Source organism: Hemiscyllium ocellatum, chromosome 24, assembly GCF_020745735.1.
Source record: "Hemiscyllium ocellatum isolate sHemOce1 chromosome 24, sHemOce1.pat.X.cur, whole genome shotgun sequence".
Lineage (NCBI taxonomy): Eukaryota > Metazoa > Chordata > Chondrichthyes > Orectolobiformes > Hemiscylliidae > Hemiscyllium > Hemiscyllium ocellatum.
In genome coordinates, this window is record NC_083424.1 from 33467927 (window position 1) to 33485973 (window position 18047).

Here is an 18047-nt window from a genome sequence, read left to right on the forward strand (position 1 = left end):
GGAACCAGATTCTTTGGTCTTGATGTCTAAGCCTGTCTCTGAGTGCGCTCAACACAATGTTTAGTTGCATTTGTTGCAGTTATCTATTTGAATCTTGAATCTAAATTCTATTTTAGGAACTCCGATCTGTCAAATTCACAAGGACAAAGCTTATTGTTTTAACTATTTACATTTTCTGATTGAATGTCTCTAATACAACACATCAGAATATAAGCCTGTGCTGCATGTGGTCTGCATAACTGTGTCTAAATGCCACTTTATCCATAGGGTTCTTTTATCATTTCATTAAATGTTTTGCAAATAATGTGCAATGTTTGTGGTTGTATTCCCATTGTACTTAAGCTGGCATAAATATAAATTGGATAAATGTAAAATAATAGCAATTTGCCACTGGAAACGTTGCCGTTTGTCTATATAGTCTCAGTTTATGAAAATGCAAACTGGAAATGAGCATTAAATGAGAATTGAGTGAAATCTGTTTTTGCTGCTTTCTTATGTAGTTAGTGTCCAAACTGACACAGACATAGAATTGTTTACATTTACAGTTCCAAAATGATATGGGGTAAAAATGTAAATACATACAGAACATTTATATGGATATGTAAAAGGCTTTCTATTTACTAGTTTTACACAACTTTGTTTTTATTACCTGATCTTGAATAATCAACATAATTTGACTTATTTAATCACCACAACCAGTACATCTCTAATTTGATGAATACATGGCAGGTCATTCACTATTGTTTTTAAAATAACAAATCTTTCACCATAAACAGTAATCATGAGAGATTGAAGGCTTTTTAAGAATAAATAATTTCATGAAATTTTGACAAGCTCACTTTGCTGTAACATTTAAACTAGAGCTCCTGTATCAGAATGTCCACCGAAAACAAACTGCAGGTGCTGGTATAAGTTGTGTCTTCTTTGTTTCCACCCTTTATCTCCCAGTGATTTAAGTTGTTTCAAGCTGCAAATGTGTTGCTGGTCAAAGCACAGCAGGCCAGGCAGCATCTCAGGAATAGAGAATTCGATGTTTCGAGCATAAGCCCTTCATCAGGAATACTCTAAGTTGTTTCAAGGTCTACAGGATGGCTGATATGTCATCAGATGTGTTTGTAAACAGATGTAAACAAGTGTATGTACTTAAGATACTTCTGAATTGAAGGCTTCAACTACAAATATTTCTCAAGGTAATTTCTATTTTTTAACTAATGTGGGGAAGCTCATTAAACATGCTTATACTTGTGGTTACCAATACACTTAGGTGCATTTAGGTCCTACCCTTCTACTTAGTGGTTAGCTTGTGTTTTAAAAGCTTAAAAAGGTATTAGATAGTATCAAAGGGTACCACAAAAACCCAAAAATATACCGACCACAGGATTTAGGTAATTTGGTTTCTCACACAGTGACACAATATCTTTCAGAGACATTTCAACATCTTTTAATTCCAACTCGATTATACAATTTACTGTATTCTGTAAATTCCTAAAATTTAAGTTTTTTTTGTATTTTTGTCCCTAATGATCTCCACACTTGATGTTTTGTAATTTGTCTGAGTCTTTCTTGTCATAAAGTGATGTAGATTACAGTATCCGATTCAATTGCAAAATATGTTCACAATACGATTTTAAAGGATGTCTGATAGAATTTAGTAATGTTCTAAATACAAATTGTAGGTGCAGTGCCAAACTATTTTGTATACTTTGTTGTCATTAGGCAGGTGAAAAAAGAACAGGAATCGATTCTGTCAGCACGGCAAAATGTATTTGACCATGATGAGTTTGATGTCTTCAGCAAAACTTCTGTGGACATGTCCAAAATATGGAAAGGAAAGAAGTAAGTTCGCTACCTAATTAAATTGAGTTGTGATTATTATGAAAGTGTCAGATTGGATCCTAATCAGTGTTCCTCTAAGCTTCACAGCTGGAGAACAACCTGAAAGTTCCACACAGACCAACTGAGCATTGGCTGCTTTAATTTGAAGTGTCCACGTGTTTAAACAAATCACCAGCACACATTCCAAACAAAGGGCTAAAATCATTTATCTTAATGGTTGATTCAAGGTTCTGTGTACTTGCAAGCAAGACAAAATGCAAATCTTTTTTATTGCAACCCTTTTGATTATTTCAATATCTAAAATGAGCCAAAAATTGACTAAATAGCATGTCCTCTAATGCTTCAGTGATTGAATACATAACATAATTACACACTTTTTGTATTTTTAATTTCTCTATTGAGTGCTTTTACATTTACTTCCTCATGGGACAATGCAGTATGGACTGCATAACTACTGGTCATAGGACTGGACATGACTGGTGGGAGCCTGGGAGAAGGAATATAGTTATGTAGGATCTCCTTTTAGACTCATACAGATGTACAGCATGGAAACAGAACCTTCAATCCAACCCGTCCATGCCGACCAGATATCCCAACCCAAACTAGTCCCATCTGCCAGCACCAGGCCCATATCCCTCCAAACCCTTCCTATTCATATACCTATCCAAATGCCTCTTAAATGTTGCAATTGTACCAGCCTCCACCACATCCTCTGGCAGCTCATTCCATACACATACCACCATCTGCATGAAAAGGTTGTCTCTTAGGTCTCTTTTATATCTTTCCCCTCTCACCCGAAACCTATGCCCTCTAGTTCTGGACTCCCCGACCCCAGGGAAAAGACTTTGTCTATTTATCCTATCCATGCCCCTCATAATTTTGTAAACCTCTATAAGGTCACACCTCAGCCTCCGACGCTCCAGGGAAAACAGCCCCAGTCTGTTCAGCCTCTCCCTATAGCTCAAATCCTCCAACCCTGGCAACATCCTTGTAAATCTTTTCTGAACCCTTTCAAGTTTCACAACATCTTTCCGATAGGAAGGAGACCAGTAATGCAAACAATATTCCAACAGTGGCCTAACCAATGTCCTGTACAGCCACAACATGACCTCCCAACTCCTGTACGCAATACTCTGACCAATAAAGGAAAGCATACCAAATGCCTTCTTCACTACCCATCTACCTGCAACTCCACTCTCAAGGAGCTATGAACCTGCACTCCAAGGTCTCTTTGTTCAGCAACACTCCCTAGGACCTTACCATTACGTGTGTAAGTCCTGCTAAGATTTGCTTTCCCAAAATGCAGCACCTCACATTTACCTGAATTAAACTCCATCTGCCACTTCTCAGCTCATCGGCCCACCTGGTCCAGATCCTGTTGTAATCTGACGTAACCCTCTTTGCTTTCCACTACACCTCCAATCTTGGTGTCATCTGCAAACTTACTAACTGTATCCCTTTTATGCTCGCATCCAAATCATTTATGTAAATGACAAAAAGTAGAGGACCCAGCACCGATTCTTGTGGCACTCCATTGGTCACAGGCCTCCAGTCTGAAAAACAACCCTCCACTACCACCCTCTGTCTTCTACCTTTTGAGCCAGATCTGTATCCAAATGGCTAGTTCTCCCTGTATTCCATGAGATCTAACCTTGGTAATCAGTCTCCCATGGGGAACCTTGTCGAGTGCCTTACTGAAGTCCATATAGATCACATCTACTGCTCTGCCCTCATCAATCTTCTTTGTTACTTCTTCAAAAAACACAATCAAGTTTGTGAGACATGATTTCCTGCACACAAAGCCACATCGACTATCCCTAATCAGTCCTTGCCTTTCCAAATACATGTACATCCTGTCCCTCAGGATTCCCTCCAATAACTTGCCCACCACCGAGGTCAGGCTCACCGGTCTATAGTTCCCTGGCTTGTCTTTACCGCCCTTCTTAAACAGTGGCACCATGTTTGCCAACCTCCAGTCTTCCGGCACCTCACCTGTGACTATTGATACAAATATCTCAGCAAGAGGCCCAGTAATCACTTCTCTAGCTTCCCACAGAATTCTCGGGTACACCTGATCAGGTCCTGGGGATTTATCCACCTTTTAACCATTTCAAGACATCCAACACTTCCTCCTCTGTACTCTGGACATTTTGCAAGATATCGCCATCTATTTCCCTACAGTCTATATCTTCCATATTGTTTTCCACAGTAAATATTGATGCAAAATATTCATTTAGTATCTCCCCTATTTTCTGTGGCTCCACACAAAGGCTGTCTTGCTGATCTTTTGAGGGGCCCTATTCTCTCCCTAGTTACTCTTTTGTCCTTAATACATTTGTAAAAACCCTTTGGATTCTCCTTTTAATTCTATTTGCCAAAGCTATTTCATGTCCCCGTTTTGCCCTCCTGATTTCCCTCTTAAGTATACTCCTACTTTCTTTATACTCTTCTCAGGATTCACTCAATCTATCCTGTCTATACCTGACATATGCTTCCTTCTTTTCCTTAACCAAACTTTCAATTTCTTTAGTCATCCAGCACTTCCTATACCTATCAGCCTTCTTTTTCCCCCTGACAGGAATATACTTTCTCTGGATTCCTGTTGTCCCATTTCTGAAGCCCGTCCATTTACCTGCGAACATCTGCCTCCAATCTCCTTTCGAAAGTTCTTGCCTAATACTGTCAAAATTGGCCTTTCTCCAATTTAGAAATTCAACTTTTAGATCTGGTCTATCCTTTTCCATCACTATTTTAAAACAAATAGAATTATGGTCGCTGGCCCCAAAGTTGTCTCCCACTGACACCTCAGTCACCTGCCCTTCCTTATTTCCCAAGAGTAGGTGAGTTTTGCACCTTCTCTAGAAGGTACATCCACATACTGAATCAGAAAATTGTCTTGTATGCACTTAAGAAATTCCTCTCCATCAAAACCTTTTAACACAATGGCAGTTCCAGTCGATGTTTGGAAAGTTAAAATCCCCTGCCATAACTACCCTATTATTCTTACAGAAAGCTGAGTAGCTGAAATCTCCTTGCAAGTTTGCTTCTCAATTTCCCTCTGACTATTGGGAAGGTCTATAATACAATCCCAATAACGTGGTCATCCCTTTCTTATTTCTCACTTCCATCCAAATAACTTCTCTGGATGTATTTCCAGGAATATCCTCCCTCAGCACAGCTGAAATGCTATCCCTTATCAAAAATGCCACTCCCCCTCCTCTCTTGCCTCCCTTTCTATCCTTCCTGTAGCATTTGTATCCTGGAACATTAAGCTGCCAGTCCTGCCCATTCCTGAGCCATGTTTCCATAATTGCTATGATATCCCAGTCCCATGTTCCTAACCATGCCCTGAGTTCATCTGCCTTCCCTTTTAGGCCCCTTGCATTGAAATAAATGCAGTTTAATTCATTAGTCCTACACTGTCCCTGCCTGTCTTGACTGTTTGACTCACTTCTGTTCTCAGCTGTACCTGTCTCAGATCAATCTCTTTCCTCACTATCTCCCTGGGTCCCCCCCCCACCTTACTAGTTTAAATCCTCCCAAGCAGTTCTTGCAAATTTCCATGCCAGTATATTTCCCTACCTTCCAATTTAGGTGCAATCCGTCCTTCTTTTACAGGTCACTTCTACCCCAAAAGAGATTCCAATGATCCAAAAATGTGAATCCTTCTCCCATACACCAGCATTCAGCATTCATCTGCTCTATTCTTGTATTCCTGCCCTCACTAACTCATAGCACTGGGAGTAATCCAGATATTACTACCCTTGAGGACCTCCTTTTTAAATTTCTGCCTAACTCTCTGTAATCACCCTTCAGAATCTCAACCTTTTCCCTTCCAGTGTCATTGGTTCCAATGTGGACAATGAACCTCCTGCTGGCCCCTCTCCCCGGAGAGAACATTTTGCACTCTCTCTGAGACATCCTTGATCCTGGCACCAGAGAAACAACACACCATTCTGCTTTTTCTCTGCTGTACCTTGGACTACAGAATCCCCTCACACAATTGATCTCTTGGGAGCCAACATACCCCTCGTTACATTAGAGCCGGTTTCAATACCACAAACTTGGCTGTTCTTGCTACGTTCCCCTGAGAACACATCACCCCCTACATTTTCCAAAACAGCATACCTGTTTGAAATGGGTACATCCACAAAAGACTCCTGCAGTAGCTGCCAACCTCTCTTACCCTTCCTGGAGTTAACCCATCTATGTGACTGTATCTGAGACTTTTCCCCCCTTCCTATAACTGCCATCCATCACATTCTGTTGCTGTTGTAAATTCCTCATCACTTCTATCTGTCTCTCCACCAGATCCACTCGATCTGGTAAGATTCGCATCCAACAGCATTTATGGCAGATATAATCCGCAGTAACCCTTAAACTCTCTTTAAACTCCCACATCTGACAAGAAGTACATATCACTGCAAAGGCCATTTTTTTGCTCCTTCACAATCTACAGATCCCGAAAATAACACCGTCTTATTCCTCTACAAACACTGCCCCAGGTTAAATTAATAGCTATGGCTTATATTTTAAGTTTAATAAAGAGACTTATCTCCAAAAACATATAATCAAGAAAGAATCCACTGTACTCACTACTGCAGCCTTTCTCTTGGACAGATTTAAAACTTACCTGTTTCTGTGCTGTGAACTTCGTCCAACTCTGCATGTCATAATTTTGTAGCTTGACTTAAAAAGAAAATGATATTATGCTACCGAGACTTAAAAATCTAAATGAATCAGCCTAAACATTAAATATAGTAGCTCCACTTTGATGGCTTACATTTATGCTTCCTAAGCTATTGCTATAAAAATATTTTGTGAGGTATAGTGATTTTGGAATATAGGTTTTAAATTGGCAGGATATTGCTCAGTAGTAATTCAACATCTGTTGTGCTTCTTGGTAAGAAAGTGTATTTACATCTACAGTTATCTAGCTGATGAAATTGTGCAGGCATATTTATAGCTGTTCAGGTTGAGATAGCTATTTGGTTGAAGATTTACAAGTGTCTTCAATTCTGAAATATTTCGGATCAATGCACACTATTTTTATTGCATGTATTGCTTTAAATTAATCACCTTTGTCAATCTTACAATTGATTCTTAAAAAGTTCTATGTTTGAACTGTGTTTTCTACTTTTTGTAGAGTTTTTGTAATCTTGCAATTTGCATGGGAATGTTAGCGTGTCGTCTCAATGCAAGATTTTGTCACCAGGATTCTCTGCTACAGTAGTGCCATCAGGACTGTTAGTAAGTCCTTCGGACCATTGGTTTCTAGATTTTATTTCTGATCCAAGTCAAATTATTTGATCTCCATTAGGGCAGTAATTGTCACTTGGCTTTAATATCTTTAGGAAAGTGTTAGACAGAGTTCCAATTCTATATGGTATTGTACTGACCTCTGCTGGAAAATGGCTGTGTCGATGTTGGACGAAAACAGGATCAAGTTTAACATAGAATGATTAACACAATAACAAAAAGATTATATACCATGTTAAGTAATCTTTAAATGCTCTGTCTTAAAATTTATACTGGATGGATGATCATAAGGTACAACCTCTCTAGGTGGTTGGCACCAATCGAAGAAAACCAAAAGAATCAGCCCAAGGCAATCAAGGAGAAAATAAGTAATTCTGAATCAGATTTTGAAAACTGAGATTTCATGATATTATACTCTACCATTTATTACTGTGCCATGTAGCTGTTCCTCTTCTAGTAGGAAACAAATCAGTTAAAATACTAATTGTCTGTATTTAGCATTTAGATTGAATTATGGCTATTCAAATTATCTTAGTCTTTGATCCAACCTTCAAAAAATAATTTATTATTATTTCAACATGGTAATTTCAGTATCCTGGACTGGTTGGACTTGAAGTTTTTTTCTGGGCAAGATTATCCATTTGTTCCAGTTTTATGTGTCCACTCATAATCACTCAGTATCAACTGTATTGAAGCTGCACAATGGTTGTCAGGGAATTTGCAACCAAATTGACATGCATTCGAATCCATTGCCAGTAGGAAAGGGTTAATTCTGATTCTTCTTGTTGGGGTTTCAAGTTTTATTCTTTTGTTTGAGAAAAATTGTCTGCTCTGGATAGGATGTATCATAGGCAGAGATAACAATAGTTATAGCCTTTCAGTCTTGAGATATGTAGTAATGCCAGAGGACGGACTGACCGATTGCAAATTCTATGCCCCTGTTCAAAAAAGAGAAGATGTGTAAATGTGACTATTACAGGTCAGTCAGCCTAACATTAGTGATGGGAAAACTGTGAATCAAAAGTAATTGATACTTAGAAAATAGGGGTCCATAAATGGTAGTCAGAATGGTTTTATTGAAAACAAATTGTATTTAACTGTTTTAATTGAGTTCTTTTTGAAGTAAGAGAGGGTTGAGGAAGATAGTATAATTGATGTGTGGGGCTTTCAAAGGCATTTGATAATCACATAATAGATTTGTTAGCGAAGTTGAAATTCTCGAGGGATTACAGAAGGAATAACATTGAGGATACAAAATTGGCTAAGGGGCAGAAAGTAATGGTGAACAGTTGCTTTCAGTCTGGAAAAACATTTACATTGATGATCCCTAGACATTAGTATCAGGACAATTGCTCTGTTTGATGTATTTGAGAATACCAAGCATAATTTCTAAGTTTGCACTTGACCTGAAACTTGCTACTATAAGAAACAATGAGGAAGGTTGTATTGATGTATTGGGCAGGTACAATTTAATACAAAAAAGTGCAAAGTGATTCATTCCTTTTATAAGGAATGAGGAAAAATAGGATATACTGAATGGTATAATTTTTTTTACAGGTACAGGAAAATTTTAAAAATGTAGAGTTGCCATAGCTTTACCAGACCATAAGGCTGCGCTCTCAATAGAGAAAGGTGGTTCAACCTGAGGGTCACCACACCTCAGGTGAGCGGAGAGGTTGAAAAGGAAAATCCTTCATGATAACCTCAGCAAGTGCGGCAATATAAATTAAGAGTATATGTACTCAAACTTTTGAAGATGGTAGTTTGACTTGAGAAGCCTATTGGAAAACATATCAGATCTTAGGCTTCATGTACAGAAACACAAAATTGAAAAACAGTTATGATATTACTTTACATACCAATAGTTAGACCTCAGACAGCGTATTGTGTCCAATTTTAGTACAATGATTAGGAGTGATATCAAGGCATTGGGGAAGGTGCAGAATAGATTCACTAAAATGGTGCCAGTGTTTAAAATTCCTGGTAGAATTGATTCCCTTAAAGTGTAATTTGATAGAAGTGTTCAAATTGGTTTGATAGTGTAATGAGAAACTGCTTCAAATGACAGAATGCTTGGTTACCATTGCTCACAGACTTAAGGTATTTGGTAAAAGAACCAGAAGAGAGCTGAGGAGTTTTATTTGTACAACAGAATGTTATCACTTTGAATATGATTAGATTAGATTCCCTACAGTATGTTGCCAGATTCAATGATAATTTTGATAGAACTCAACAATTAATTCAAGGCGAATGTTGTGTAAGCTAATAGGAAAAAAATCAAGGGGATGTGACTAATTTAAATATATTTTCTTCAAAAGCTGACAAAGGCCAATGAGCTGACCAGCTGCTCCTGTGCTGTATTGTTCTGTATGTTGATTACAATAATGTGTAATTAGTGCAACTTCTGAATCACCTTTTCTGTACACACAGGTCACCGATTTAATCAGAATTTATGAAATAAACCCCAAATACACCATCTAATCTTTGAGAAAATAATATCCTCTTTGGATGATATTTGTGTTTTATTTTGCAGAAAAGGGAAAGAGGGAACAACGTTGCTTGACGATAAGATGCACATTGCACAGCAAAGGGAAAGATATAATGCCTACAGTATAGTAGTCGAAAAAGCACCAGTAGAAGACGGAGTCCAGTTTTATGCAGGCGACTATGATGATGAATATGATGATACTTATGATGGCAACCAAGTAGGAGCAAATGATGTGGATTCAGATGATGAACTAGTCAGTAGAAGGTAGGATGAACAAGTTGAATAACATTATTATAAAATGCACCGACCTAAATGTAGTCCTGACTTTAATGTACAGATTTTTCCTGAGTTTATTTTACTATTCATGTTTTTATCTAACTGAACATACTGTTATGACTTTTAATCATTATACTTGGACATTTTTACACAATTTTAGTATTCATGTTAGCAAGGTGCCCATCTCATGTAAAATTCCAGCACCATATTTATTTGTCTCTCTGTCAAACTTCTGAAAAGTCCATAAGTAGAAATCAGCAGAGTTCCTAAAGGTGTGTATTAAAGTGCATGCGAGAACTTAAAAAGGAAATTAGGAAAGCAGTGTGTGCAGGAGAAAGTCTTAGTGTGTAGAATAGAAAAAAGCCAAAGGGTTTTTAAAGATATATAAAGAGCAAGGAAATAACTGGAAAAAAGTGGAGACGGTAGAGGTAATATATATGTGGACTCAAAATATGGAAACACTCCTCCATGAAAACTTTGTTGGTCTTGATAATGAGAAAGGACAGTTCAGGTATAGATATCAGGATGGAGGACTGTGAACAATTACAAGAAATGTAACATAGTGAGAGAGAAGGTACTAGTGGGTTATGGCAGCTGTGGATAAATCTGCAGGCCCAAATGGTGTATCCCAAGCTGTTGAGGGAGGTAAGGGAATGGACATTAGGAGTCCTGGCTATAATTTTCTAATCTTTTCTGGCCATGTGTTTGATAAATTTGATCAGTTTTTTTGAAGAGGTAACTAGAAGTGTTGATGGCAGTGATTTTTATTGTCTGCATGGACTTTATGGTAAGGCGTTTAATGAGATCCATTATGGCAGACTGGTCAAGAAAGTAAGAGCCCATGGCACATTGGAACAAACAATTGCTGAGAGAGCAGGAAGCAGGAGTGATGTTGGAGGCATATTTCTATGATTGGCATCTTCTTTCTCATAGGGTTCTGCAGGGCTCAGTAATGGGGCCCTAGCTGTTTGTTGTATACATAAATGATTTGGACTTAATGTCAAGGTTACAAATAAAGGTTCGCAGATGACATAAATATTACAAGGGTGATAAGTAGTGAAGAGAATAGCTATAAACTGCAGGAGGATGCCCAAGGCATGCTTGAGGAGGTAGAGCAATGACAAATAGAATTCAACCTGGAAAAGTGTAAGTTAATGCACTTATGAAGGTCTAACAAAGCAAGGGATTATACTATAAATGCTAGGACCCTTGCAAATTACTGAAGACCAGAGGGTCTTTGGTATGCATTTTACAGATCCCTAAAGGTAGCAGTGTGGATAGATGAGGTGGTTAGGAAAACATAACGAGATACTTAGCTTTATTAGCCAAGGCATAGAATACAAGAAGGGGCTATTGTTGGAACTGTATAAAATGCTTATAAAACCACAACAGGAGTGCTGTGTAACCTTCTAACCTGGTTGTCACATTATAGGAAGGATGTGATGGCTTTAGGAGGTGCAAAGAAGATTTATATTCAATTTGTTCATGGGATATGAGCATCACTGGCTGAACCAACATTTATTAACCATCTCTAGTTGTCCTGGAGAAGACGGTGGTGGGCTGCCTTCTTTGAACTGCTGCAGTCCATTTGGTGGAGGTAGAACTACAATGCTGTTAGGAGGAGATTTGACTCGGGGACAGTATTGGAATGACTATATTTCCAAGCACACTGATGAGTGACTTGGAGGGAAATGTGAGAGTGTTGGTATTTATTCTTCTAGTCCATCTTGTGGGTTTGGAAAATGCTGTCTAAAGACCTTTGATGAATTGCTGTAGCGTATCCCACTCATTCTACACACTGCTGCTATTGAGTGATGTGCTGGAGAGAGCCCAAGCTTGTGGATGTGGAAAAGATTATGGGGAAATGAGCGGGAGAATGGCGCTGTGGATAGTATTTTGTGAGCTGATATCTGCATGATCAGTCAGTTGGTACCTGTCCTATAAAACTCTATAATCGGATATATTTTTCTCTAGATAATTTCATTTCCTACAAGTATCTGCAATAATAGTTTAATCTGAGATATAAGGTGTGCCAAGTTTATGTCAATTAAAATTAAGGGTACACTATGATATCCCAAAGCCAGTGTATTACCCAGTGATGTCAGAGTTTATTACTTGCCTTGTGATTTTTACCCCAGATATTTTAGACTTGTGGTAAAGTTTATATTTACTGATGAAAGAAATTATATAAATAAAGGATATTGGGAAGAAGGTTGAATATTAACCATGGATTTGATGGGCTAATTACTTTGCTTTTGAGAGCAGATCGAGAGGCTGTGAATGCATACTTAATGAGCAACAAACAAAATTGGAGATTTTGTTAAATTTTGTTAAATTTGTACAGTACAACATAGTTCCAGTGAAAGCTGTCAATCTTGGTTAGCTAATATTAGCTCTGTCTTTGGAATCAAGAGAGGTCATGGTAGATTTGTCCAGCTTGGATGAGGAGTTTTGTGTTCCTATGATAGTATAACTGTTGAAAGGTGTCACGGCTTTTGAGAATGTAGGGGATTTTTAAATATGAACTGAGAAATTTGTAACAAGAAGTGTGAAGTTTAATGTTGTGAGACCTTGGGAAGTTCAATTTTTGTATAGATGTGCATGTTCAAGAAGTACAAGTGATTTGGCAGTGGAGTTATAGAGTCATAGAGATGTACAGCATGGAAACAGACCCTTTGGTCCAACCGTCCATGCCGACCAGATATCCCAACCCAATCTAGTCCCACCTGTCAACATCCGGCCCATATCCTTCCAAACCCTTCCTATTCATATACCCATCCAAATGCCTCTTAAATGTTGCAACTGTACCAGCCTCCACCACTTCCTCTGGCAGCTCATTCCATACATGTACCACCCTCTGCGTGAAAAAGTTGACCCTTGGGTCTCTTTTATATCTTTCCCCTCTCACCCTAAACCAATGCCCTGTAGTTCTGGACTCCCTGACCCCAGGGAAAAGACTTTGTCTATTTATCCTATCCATGCCCCTCATAATTTTGTAAACCTCCATAAGGTCACCCCTCAGCCTCCGCTCCAGGGAAAACATTCCAGCCTGTTCAGCCTCTCCCTATAGCTCAAATCCTCCAACCCTGGCAACATCCTTGTAAATCTTTTCTGAACCCTTTCAAGTTGCACAACATCTTTCCAATAGGAAGGAGACCAAAATTGCATGCAATATTCCAACAGTTGCCTAACCAATGTCCTGTACAGCCACAACATGACCTCCCAACTCCTGTACTCAATACTCTGACCAATAAAGGAAAGCATACCAAACGCCACCTTCACGATCCTATCTACCTGTGACTCCACTTTCAAGGAGCTATGAGCCTGCACTCCAAAGTCTCTTTGTTCAGCAACACTCCCTAGGACCTTACCATTACGTGTATAAGTCCTGCTAAAATTTGCTTTGCCAAAATGCAGCACCTCACATTTATCTGAATTAAACTCCATCTGCCACTTCTCAGCCCATTGGCGCATCTGGTCAAGATCCTGTTGTAATCTGAGGTAACCCTCTTCGCTGACCACTACACCTCCCATTTTGGTGTCATCTGCAAACTTACTAACTGTACCTCTTGTGCTCGCATCCAAATCATTTATGTAAATGACAAAAAGTAGAGGACCCAGCAGCAATCCTTGTGGCACTCCACTGGTCACAGGCCTCCAGTCTGAAAAACAGCCCTCCACCACTACCCTCTGTCTTCTACCTTTGAGTCAATTCTGTATCCAAATGGGTAGTTCTCCCTGTATTCCATGAGATCTAACTTTGCTAATCAGTCTCCCATGGGGAACTTTGTTGAACGCCTTACTGAAGTCCATATAGATCACATCTACTGCTCTGCTCTCATCAATCTTCTTTGTTACTTCAAAAAACTCAATCAAGTTTGTGAGACATGATTTCCCATGCACAAAGCCATGTTGACTATCCCGAATCAGACCTTGCCTTTCCAAATACATGTACGTCCTGTCCCTCAGGATTCCCTTCAACAACTTGCCCACCACTGAGGTCAGGCTCATTGGTCTGCAGTTCCCTGGCTTGTCCCTACCGCCCTTCTGAAACAGTGGCACCACGTTTGCCAACCTCCAGTCTTCTGGCACCTCACCTGAGACTATCTGATACAAATATCTCAGCAAGAGGCCCAGCAATCACTTCTCTAACTTCCCGCAGAATTCTCGGGTACACCTGATCACAGATCCAGCACTTCCTCCTCTGTAATCTGGACATTTTGCGAGATGTCACCATCTATTTCCCTACAATCTATATCTTCCATATCCTTTTCCACAGTAAATACTGATGCAAAATACTCATTTAGTATCTCTCCTATTTTCTGTGGCTCCACACAAATGCCACCTTGCTGATCTTTGAGGGGTCCTATTCTCTCCGTCGTTACCCTTTTGTCCTTAATGTATTTGTAAAAATCCTTAGTATCATTTTCTCTCTTAAACTGTTTTAATTGAATCTAGTTTTATTTAAATAGTCAATGGTTCCATTATGTTTCTTTCACTTCATAAATTTCCTGGTTACATATTTCTAGAATAAGGAAATTAAGGCAGAGTTTAAATTGGGTACCTGGAATTGAGTAACTTATTAGAATTCTTTTGAGGAAGTAACAAGCATAAAGGGGAAAGACTGGTTGTAATATATTTGTATTTTCAGAAGACATTGATAAGATACCACGTTCAGGCCACTAAGTAAACTAAGAGCCCATGATGTTGAATAGATGATTGGCCAACTCTAGATGACAAAGTTGGCGTGGTGGGGGGGGGAGCAGATTTCAGGATGGCAACATGTAATTGATGTGCCACAGGGATTAATTATTTACATATGTATAATTTCTTTATATATATCATATATAGATGATTTGGAGGAGATGGATGAATGTATTATCATCACGTTTGCAGGTAACACGTAGGTGGGAAGGTAAGTGGTGAGGATGGCACAAAGTCTGCAGAAGAATATAGATCCGATGTAGCCTGGGAAAGTGTGAGGTTCTGTATTTGGCTGGAAGTATGGAGGCGCTGAATAATATTATTTAAATGAAAATAGCTGCACAAAAATTTCGAAAGTCCTTGTGCATAAATCGCAAAAGGTTAGCGTACTAACAGGGAAGGCAAGGACATAGGGTTTCAGAATCTGAGGAAAGATGTACTGGCATTGGAGGCAGTCCGGAGAAAGTTCACCAGGTTGATACCAGCTATGGTGGGACTATCGTATGAAAAGAGTTATTTATTCATTTATTGATTGTCACATGTATTTTGTTATAAAATGCAGTCCGGCCTGTACTCATTGGCATATAGAATAATGAGAGGCAACCTTGTTGAAACATACAGATTCCTTAGGAAACATGACAGGATAGATGAAGAAAAATTGTTTGCCCTGCAGGACAGTCTCAGACCAAAGGGCATAAGGTCAGAATAAAGGATCACCCTATTAAGGCAGAGATAAGGTGGGTAGTAAATCTGTAGACTTCTTCTCGGTGGGGCAGACTCAGTTGGCTGAATAGTGTACTGTATTGTGGTCTTAACCATGCTTTTATAATATATTAATTCAGCTGGTTGTTTTTCGCCTACTAGATAGGATTTTAAAAAATGGACAAGTGTATTAATTGTTATGTTAATGTCACAAATAAAAGTATCAACTACTGACATGTCGTAATTCACTGTTTTTTCCAAGACCATTTACAACCCCTCGAATCTTAAGACAAAAAGAGGATGAGGAGGAAGATGATGATGAATCTGAAGAGGAAGTACCAAAGGTAATCCAAATCAATAATGACATTGGGATTTGGCTCGTTTATGGAAGCCAATATGTACAACAGTATTTTTTTATTCAGAAATATGTTTTGCTCAAGGAGAATGGTTCTCGGTGGAATTTCTTTTAAAATCCTAGGACTTTATGCAGTGTTTATGGCAATCTGCATCAAATTACTTCAGTTGTACTTACAACTGAAAATCCTTTGAAACCGTTGTTTCTAAGCCTGAAACTGTCTCCCCTAATCATTCCTTCATTCCTATTCAGTGGGTTATTTGGGATGCCTATCATACAGAATTTTGAAAATTTCATTAGTTACTTCAATTGATTGCTGATTTCATGTTTATAGTACATCTATGTTTTGAAAGTCTGAATTTCCTTCTAAAATTTTTATTTCAAAATTATTTTACTTGAAATCTGACTTGTTCCTCTTGTGCAACGGTTTAAAAAGAAAAGTTATTTATTACACAATTGAGATTACTTTTCTTCAAAAGTAGTCACTTCTTTCTACAATCATGCTGATGTGCAGATTAATCTTTGCTTCAATTTTGTCCATTTTGCTTAAATGCAATGCAGTATAAATCTTTCCCATTCTGTGAAAAAATACTTTAATCTTTAAAGATGAGGGTGTAACAAGAGTCATTCATATTCATTTTGTTAAATTAGTAATTCATTTGGGAGAGGCCATATTACTTTACTCTTTTCTGAGGGAAATACCTGTGAACAGAGAAAAATGTAACTGGTAGTCTGTTGTCATTTCTAATTTTAAAAAAACGTCAGTGAAAAATCACTTATCCAATTTCTTCCAATATCTTCAGCACCTTTTGCTAGTACTAGTCATTGTTATTACCATCGCATGCACATTGAACCAATAATTTTATTGTGGTGTCCTGCCAAAATACTTAAAACATTTTTTAAACATCTCTCTGGCCTAAATTGTGATCATATTTGACTGTGCTGACTATGAATGTAACTTCAGGTTGGTCAGTCAAGTATCAGTGTTCATTCTTACATCAATTTCACTCTAAATAAAGACATTATGAAGCATGTCTCAAAACTAATGATGCTTATGAAAGTTGTCTAGCAAGCAACCAAAGATCTACTTTTGTTCATATAAATAAAATTATGCCAATATTGAAAATAGAGAAAAATGTAACGGTGTTGTAATTTCTAGGAGGAAATTCCAAAGAGAGATCTGTTTGTACAGGACCCAGCATTGCTGAGGGAAAGAGCAGAGGCAAGACGTGCTACCTTTAATGCCAGAAGAGGGTAAGAATCTAAGCAATAAGAATACTTTTATAAACATTTTGAAACAGAATTGTTTAGTCACAAGTCTAGTTGTTATAAACTTATTAATCTGTCTTGGCTCTTGATGATTCTTTCTTTAACTATACTTCGTTGGTTCTAAGCCCATTTCACAAGTGAATATCTGAGTGTCAAAGAAGATAACAAACTAACTATTGTCCCAGGGATAGGTATGAATAATAGCTTCCATTATTGGCTTCAAGCTCCTGCGGGCACTGATTTACAAGTCAATCTTTTGCATTGGACACATCCATCTCCATCGGTCAAGGTTATTCAAAGATGCTAGACCATTTAAGTTTAATACTTAAAATCCTGAAACAATGTTTATATAAGCAACATTTAGCTTAACCAAAAAATTCCAGCTTAATTCTGGTAATTCTTTAAATACTTTGGGATGTATATCTATTAAGTGTGCGCAAAGGGAAATAATTGCATCTCCTTACAGGGATTATTAGATGTCTCATTTGCACTCTCGCATTGTTCGTGGGAAGTCTGGATTAATGAGTAACATTTAGAAAATTCATTGTGTAACACATTAGAAATCCAGTTCATTCCTATGCTGCCTTTCCCATAGTTTTCTCCTCCTTCCCATAATTATCCAATTGTGACTAAATAAGTATAGTTGATTTCTCTAATAGAAGAAAAGTGAATTGTCTAATTTGATCAATTAACTGCTTTCCAAATGTATTGCTTTACAGGTTCAAACATGACAATAGCACTGTTGTGGGAAATGCAAGGGGCCAAGGGCAATCAAAAGAAACACTAATGGAGAGAAGAAAGAAAGAGGCTAATAAATCCCTTCGATCTAATCATAATCGGCGATCACTTGCAGATAGGAAGAGGAACAAAGGAATGATTCCATCTTAAATCTTTTTCACATCTTTCCCTCCATCACAAACATGCTTGCCTCCAGTGGCCACTTCCAGCTAGTAAAATTTCCTTTCTCAAGCAAGAATAGCCAAACGTGATGCACAGTAAGGCATGTCCATTTTTCTCCTCAGAAAAAAAATGTTCAATCTGAAATATTTCACCTCATAATTTCTCATACCAGTTGACCAATTTGTCTTCTGTTGGTGTGCAGTTTGATTGAAAAGTCCAAACAACTGAAATAAACATTGATACAGTTAGATTATCAGC

General features: G+C 38.2%; 1 protein-coding gene across 2 annotated transcripts in view; it reads left to right on the top strand.

Annotated features, from left to right (window-relative positions):
* Window positions 1-18047, top strand: part of ascc2 (activating signal cointegrator 1 complex subunit 2) — a 63727-nt gene extending 45680 nt beyond the window's left edge. For both annotated transcript variants that reach the window (XM_060843682.1, XM_060843681.1), the window contains exons 15-19: window positions 1717-1836; window positions 9629-9847; window positions 15528-15609; window positions 16780-16874; window positions 17609-18047. In XM_060843682.1, coding sequence (XP_060699665.1) covers window positions 1717-1836; window positions 9629-9847; window positions 15528-15609; window positions 16780-16874; window positions 17609-17777 — 685 coding nt within the window. In that variant the 3' untranslated portion in view covers window positions 17778-18047. The remainder of the gene's footprint in view (window positions 1-1716; window positions 1837-9628; window positions 9848-15527; window positions 15610-16779; window positions 16875-17608) is intronic.